The sequence below is a fragment of the Typha angustifolia genome, chromosome 13, assembly GCF_048772165.1.
Source record: "Typha angustifolia cultivar Huaian chromosome 13, ASM4877216v1, whole genome shotgun sequence".
Taxonomy (NCBI): domain Eukaryota; kingdom Viridiplantae; phylum Streptophyta; class Magnoliopsida; order Poales; family Typhaceae; genus Typha; species Typha angustifolia.
Genome location: NC_133251.1, coordinates 2,498,187 through 2,505,715, shown reverse-complemented (window position 1 = coordinate 2,505,715; position 7,529 = coordinate 2,498,187). Strand labels below are relative to the sequence as shown.

At 43.4% G+C, this 7,529-nt stretch overlaps 1 protein-coding gene and 1 pseudogene across 1 annotated transcript; one reads left to right on the top strand and one right to left on the bottom strand.

Annotated features, from left to right (window-relative positions):
• The first annotated feature begins 1,739 nt into the window (after positions 1-1,739).
• Positions 1,740-3,996, top strand: LOC140773894 (probable inactive receptor kinase At1g48480). The gene is made up of 2 exons (XM_073116673.1): positions 1,740-3,179; positions 3,265-3,996. The coding sequence occupies exons 1-2, from the start codon at positions 1,946-1,948 to the stop codon at positions 3,867-3,869; spliced, it is 1,839 nt and encodes a 612-aa protein (XP_072972774.1). The 5' UTR covers positions 1,740-1,945; the 3' UTR covers positions 3,870-3,996.
• Positions 3,997-4,440: 444 nt separating this feature from the next.
• On the bottom strand, positions 4,441-6,100 carry LOC140775061 (mitochondrial metalloendopeptidase OMA1-like; annotated as a pseudogene).
• Between the last annotated feature and the right edge of the window lie 1,429 nt (positions 6,101-7,529).

Genomic DNA, 7,529 nt, shown 5'->3' with positions numbered 1-7,529 from the left:
CTTTCACACTCCTAGCTAATAATACCTCATAAATGTTACTCTTTTTTTTTTAAAGTTACAACTTAGTTCTCCATTGTTTGGCTCAATTTCAACTGACCCTAATATAATTCAAACCTAAGCAACTATGATTCAAACCAAGTTGTTGCTATTAATCAAACGTTAACTGGGATATAAAAAGGCTTAATTAACTCCAGAGAAATATAGTCTAATTTATAGATGGAGGAGTAATTTAGTCCTTTGTTATTTATTATGTTGGGAAACATAATTAATTTTAGATGACAAATCTAACAATTATAATTTGGTCTAAAGCATAAGACTGAAGTATTTAAGTTTGATATATAAAAGAGTAAAGATGTAAACTGTAATGTATCCCCTTTTATATATTTTTTTTAATGTAGAATTGATTATGAATTGAATTATGAATGCAATGTTTGATAATCTTTATGGATTATCGTAGCAAAAGCTTTGCCTTCAAATGGGCTTCAATAGCAAAAGCAGTGCAGTCTAAGTGACCAAGTGCCATGATTTCCCCCCTTTAATTCTTTTGCTCTTTATACTTTTGAACAGCTCTTCTTCTGTTCTTTAATTGCTCCAAGTTCCCATCTTTTCCAGCTTTACTTTGATCTTTCTCTTCTTTTCACAAATCAAATCAAATTCTTGTTCCCATTAATCTCAATTAATTTTCTTAATCTTTGCCTAGGGGTCCTGCTGCAATGGCTAGATTCTCTGGACTGGGTGTCGGCATTGACAAATGCACAGCAGCGGCAAATAATCAAAATTCTCTTTCTCTTTAGTGCAATATGGATGGATGTTGGTTTCCTGACTCTCTTTTTCCAAGCTGTTGAAGAATAATTATTTATTCACCACATTATTGCTCAATAACTCATTGTTGGTAGCCAAGTGGTAGGAAAATAAAAATAATAAAATTGTTCTTGGAAGTCTTTTGGCAACTAACAGAGAGTATAATATAACCGGTAAGTTTGGTACAAAATGATCAACAAACAATAATGGTGTTATCATATCTCCACATCTGTGCATATTCTCTTAAACATGCAAAGTTTGGTCAAATTTTAATTTGATATACAAGACCTGCCTAATTAACCAGAATCAGAACATTATGTTCATTTTAAATGGTGTCAAAGAAGAGGTTAAGGAATAACGCTTGTATAACACGAAAGGAAAGAAAGAATGAAGGAAAGGTTGCAAACTCGTATGACAATGTGGTTCACATGGATGATGTTATTATTTAGAGGTACATGAGATCCGAGCTGTAAAAGAGATGTGTTATTAACATCTATCGTCGCCCCACCATGAGATCTAGGAAAAGTCAAAACGGAACGCAGCCAAAGATTTAGTCGTGTGGCAGCAAGTAGTTAACTGTCACGCCACATGGCCTGCACGGAGTTTAACGACCATGTTCTTTTCGTGGACAACCTTCTAGAGGTTTCATGCTTACGTGGGCACATTTCACAACTTTTTTTGTATATATATATATATATATTTTAATCCAGAAAACATACTGAAACTCTTATTTTTTTTTTAAACAAATTTTGTACTAATAGCACTAAATATCTTTTTTAATTTGGGGTTGGTTAGCTAGCAAGAGCTAAGCTCAAGCTTATCCCTTTTATGGGTGGGGTTTTTTTCTTTCTTTTTGGCGCTATCGGACGCAAAGGGAATGAATGTATTGAGTTCGTTAGCGAGTAGTACCCATCCCAACGGATGAAGTCATGAATAGTAATTAATTCCCATAAACCTTCCCCCTCCTTTTCTGTTTCTTTCTCAAAAGTTATTAGCGTTTGGTTTTTAATGCCTCCAAAACAACTACTCCTTCCTCATCCCTCTCTCCCTCTCGCTTTCCCTCTCCCTATGCCTCTACCTAAAGAAGTGCGATAACGAACTACTCTCTTTGGTTTAGCTGCAAATAGCATTTGATCACCGGCCGATGGAGTCACCGCCGCTCACTTTCCTCGTGCTATTCCTCCTCTCTCTTATCGGCGGGGCAGCACCGGACCTCGCCTCCGACCACGCCGCTCTTCTAGCGTTCCGCGATGCCGTGGGTCCCGCGGTGCGGTGGAACACCTCTTCGCCGCCGTGCTCGTGGCCCGGTGTAGAATGTTTTGGCGGCCGCGTCACCGAGCTCCATCTCCCTAGCTATACCCTCGCCGGCGAGATCCCAGCCGGAACACTAGGGAACCTGACGGCTCTCCGCACACTCTCCCTCCGCATCAACTCCCTCTCCGGCCCCCTCCCTGCCGACATCGCCGCCTTAGCGCAGCTCCGTAGTCTTTACCTCCAAGATAATCTCCTCTCAGGCGAGATCCCACCGGCGATCTTCTCCCTCCCGCTCCTCGTTCGGCTCAACCTCGCGAGAAACCGATTCTCCGGCGGGATCTCTCCGGAGTTCGCGAAGCTGACCAGGCTCCGGACGCTCTACCTCGAGAACAACCGGCTCACCGGCGAGATTCCCGGTCTCAACTTCATCTCCCTCGACTTCTTCAACGTCTCTTTCAACCAGCTCAACGGTTCGGTGCCGGCGTCGCTCCGCTCGATGCCGGCGTCAGCGTTCCTCGGCATGCCGCTCTGCGGCGGGCCCCTCGGACCCTGCCCCGATGAGATCTCACCGGCGCCGGGTTTACCCCTATCGTCGAGAAAGAAGCTCTCCGACAGCGCAGTCGCCGGGATCGCAATCGGATCCGCCCTAGGGCTATTGATCCTACTCGTCCTCTTTCTCCTCTGCAGGAGAAAGTTCGATGGACCGAAGAAGTCGCCGGTGGAGGCGGAGATAGCGCTTAGCGATAAGGAATCCTCAAAGGTGTCGGGGAAGACAAAGCCGCCGCCGTCGGCTGCGCCGGGAGGCGGGAAGAACCTGGTGTTCATGGCGAGGGTTTCTAAGGTTTACGATCTGGAAGATCTCCTCAAGGCATCGGCGGAGGTATTGGGGAAGGGGACGTTTGGTACTACGTACAAGGCCGTGCTCGAGATGGGAGCAGTGGTGGCGGTGAAGCGGCTCAAGGACGTCAATCTTCCGGATAAGGAGTTTATAGAGAAGATCTCCGCCATTGGAGCCATGGCTCATCCCAACATAGTGCCCCTCCAAGCTTACTACTGCAACAAGGACGAGAAGCTTCTCGTCTTCGAGTTCATGTCCATGGGAAGCCTCTCATCTCTACTCCATGGTATGGCTTCTCCTCTTCTTGTCGTATTATAGACTGATATGCTGTCTATATGTTTGTTGAAATGTCGCTGTTATAAATTGTATAGGTAGCACAGGATCTGGACATACTGCACTTGACTGGGAGTCGAGATCAAGCATCGCCCTCGCCGCCGCCCGCGGCATCGCATACATCCATTCGACAAACCCAAAAGCTTCTCACGGCAACATTAGCTCCTCCAACGTGCTACTCTCGAGATCCTACGAGGCACGGATTTCCGATCATGGCCTCGCGCACCTCTCCGGCGCTGCTGTCATATCACTTCGCTCCGCGGGCTACCGCGCCCCGGAGGTTACAGACGCTCGAAACGTGTCCCAGAAGGCCGATGTGTTTAGTTTCGGAGTTCTGCTACTCGAGTTGCTTACTGGCAAAGCACCGGCACACACGGTCGGCAACGATGAGGGCGTAGATTTGCCGAGGTGGGTGCGGTCGGTAGTAAGGGAGGAGTGGACCGCCGAGGTGTTTGATGTGGAACTCCTGGGAAACCAGAGTGTAGAGCAAGAGATGGTGCAGCTGCTGCAGCTCGCACTGGATTGTGCTGCCTCGCATCCGGAGAGGCGACCGACGATGGCTGAGGTGGTGGTTCGGATCGAGGAGATCAGCACATCGACGTCAGTGTCACCGGAGGCGGCGCCTAATAGTAGAGTTGTTTAGTGTTCCTGCGTACATTTATCTATTTTGAACGGTAAACTAGTAGGGGGTTTTGTCTTCTTTGGTGCTTAAATTATTCTTGCAGTACTTGAAGTGGATAATTCTAGTTGAGCTCTCTTGATTAAGATTGTTGGCATGGTTTGATCTATTTTTATTTGCTGCTTTCACATCTGTTTATTGTCTTTTTCCTAGTAAAGCACGAGGACATTTATACTATCCCATTAAAGTATCTTGAGATTATTACATCAGAAAACCTCAGAATTCCATAATCATAAGAATTTGAAGAGTTATTTATCAATCAAATTATGCGTATAATAATTTCAGAGCCTAATTCACAATCAGGTAAAGACCTTACCATTTCAAGTTAGCACTCTTCGCTACACAACCTCTACAAATTCACCATAACATTTTTGTATATATTTCTAACGATCTCATTCATACATATATTTGTATATATCCAAGTAAGTACGCTGAGAAGTACCAGAAGAAGTTTGCAGAAATGATTTTGGTTTTGCCCCCCACAAACATTCCAGGTGCTCTCATTTGATGACCATTTGGTCTTGTTGGTAATCCGAACTCTGCGGTTATAGACACAAGACACTTAGAAGCTTTCTTGTCTCACAAATCAAAACCAAAGCACTGGGGAATCTAGAGGAAGCCCACGACTCCGCGACCAAATGGTGAGCAAGAAGATTCTCTGTAAATTCCTAGCGCTTCATCCATGACTTTAGCTCGAGCTAACAACTGAGCTCTCTTCTTGCTCGACGGATGAATCGAGAGATGGTCATTTTCCCAGTTTCTCATAAACCAGTGGACGCCACTCAGGGATCATATCCAGCAGAGGCACAGCAGCAGGAGCCCAATGTGATCTGCCTCCATTTCCATCCTAACCCCATGCAGAGCGAGTCATAAGTTTGTGATTACTCCAACTTTACAAGTAGTTTGCACAGAGAAGCAAGAGTAACTTATTTGAGTGACAAAAGTTTGTCAAGCTTAGCTTTTACCAAATCCATTATGAGTGACAAAAGTTTGTATGACGATTGGAAAGAAACACCTGCGCGAGAATGGAAGTCTAAGTAGAAGATTCGACATTACGCTGATGACATCCGGCGTGAAAAACAAATTGCAGAGCGACCAACTGCACCACCGTGAACCACAAATTCTTCGTGATCATCTCTGCGACATGCCGAGCAATGGCATGGCCAACCTACAAGGAGATCCCAAAACCACAACTTTCTCAACCATTCCTCCAACAGGAAATTGGACGTCAAGGATAAGAGTTACCTCATGGCCGATCACCGTGGAGATCTCCGTGGCGGTATGGAAATGGTCGAGCAACCTCGTAAACAACACAATCTTCCCGCCGCCAGGAAGGCAGAAGGCATTCACGGCGCCGTCTCGCACCACGAGGACCTCCCAGTTGAGTTCGTCAAAGTGCCGGGACGTCGCTTGCTTTCGTGGAGCTTCGCCCTTTTCGCGGCTTTTCCTAACCCACATATTATCAAGCACGCCATCTGCACGTATCCACCTCACGTCCTCTGTTCCCTCTAACGCCAAGATGTCATCTTTTGCCCTCTCCGGTGATCCAAATTCCTTCCCCGGGTGCTCCGTAGCATGACTCACGTGGCTCCACCTCTGCTCGCCGTGGCGGAGGCTTCTTTGTAGGGCGTCGAGAATCTCCTTCGAGACGAGACAGACGTGGATGCTGTCGGGGTGGAGGGCGAGGAGGATCTTCCCGCGTACGGCGGCCTTCAGCTGCTCGAACTGGGCCTCCCCGAGCTGCGCTCAACGGTGGGGGAGATGAGGACGAGGTGGGTGCATTTCGTGTAGGGCACGGCCTCGAGGTTGCCGTAGTAAATAGTAATGGTAACGCCGGCGACAAAGACGACGTCGAGGACGATAATCCCGGGGTTCTTGTACCAGACACGGCGGCGGAACGACTGCAAGTCAGGGGTGGCGGGATGGCAGAAGCGGAGACGGATGGTGGAAGAAATTGGAGGGCGAGCTCTGTTTGCTGTTCGAGAGAGTAGTGTAAGGAGGCGACGACGGACACATCTCGAAACTCGAAAGATTTCTCCAGTTTGGGTTTGGCGGGCAAGAAACGGGAGGAAAAAATCCCTGCATCCCCGGCTGTAGAAATTTCCTGCAGAGGGTACACCTGACGCTCCATTTCAAGATCAGGCTCAAACCGGGTCACGTCTCGGGCTTCGGCCTGGTCCAAGTTTCTGGCCCATGGATCCCGGCCGAAAAGAATACATACGGAGAGTGCATATTGGTGGGCAAAATAGGTATTTTAAAGGGTTCAAAAAAAGGGGAGAAAATAAAATTTATATATGATATTTTTATTATTTATAAATCGAGCTTTATAATTTAATAAATATGTACAGAAAATATCATATTATTAGACGTGTTAATTAAACTTAACTAAATCTCTAGGTTAAGTTAACCATACTACAAAGATTATAAAAATACTCTCAACTAAGTTATACTTATCTAACTTATATTAAGAGTATTTTAATCATTACTTTAAGAAAATTAATAAAAATATTCTCATCTATCTAAAAAGTGTTAGTTCAAATCTAGCTCAAGGTGTTTTTTTACACATATCTGCTATATAGAATATTATATGCAATTTTTTTTAAAAAAAAATACCTTTGCCTTGCATAAATTATCTATAATTGTTTAAAAGCTTCTAATAGTTTTTATCTAATGTCATAGAACAATAAAAATATCTCCTTTGATGAAAGTTGTTGACAAGTATTTCACACTAAACTTAAGAAAAATATGGGTATTTTAATGATCTACGTATGTTTGTTTGTTAATTTTAATAATAATTTATTAGAAATACTTTGTTAAAACTTAATCATAGTAGCTACTGTAAAAGAGTTAAACAATGATTTTTAGTGACAATTATATGTAACTTCCTTAAATCACACCTTTTTGTTTGTATGAATATCCTTTAAACTAGCTAACCAATAGATTTTATCACATCTAAATACACTTATTCATATTTATGTCATTTTCTTCTAATTAATAGCATTTGCCTTTCAAATCTCAATTTATAGTTATCGAACGTGTTCTATGCTAAAATGATAGACGTGTTTTTCTAGTAACTATCCACCTATTTGGAGATAAACTTACTATGTTGGAAGTGAGTTTTCCTTGTCACGCATCATAGATATCACAATAACATAAATGATGAAAGAGAGAGGTGTAATTGAAACATTGAGCACAATGAGAGCTACAAAGCTAAATTTATGTAATGATATTTTCTGCTCACAGAGAAGAAACATAGGAGTATAAAATGGAATCCATCAAAGAAAATTATCACAATAAACCCTCTTAGTAGCAAATCCTTACTTTGTATAAAGAAAACTCTCTTACCCTCCTCCTCTCTTTTTTTCATTTTTTTTTTTTTTTGCCATTCTTTTGAGAACTATAATCCAATCCAATTACTTAGTAAACAAATGGCAGTCTTTGATCATGGCTATAACTTAATTAGTTCACCAAACCTGTGTGTGAATATGTAAACGTCCATATCAAATATACATCAGAAATGAATGGAACGAAGACGTTGGTAGAGAGACAACTTTCTGGTTCAGAGGATCACGTACGTTGTAATCGCCATTAACTTTGGTGGTTTGGCAGTCTTTGATCATGGCT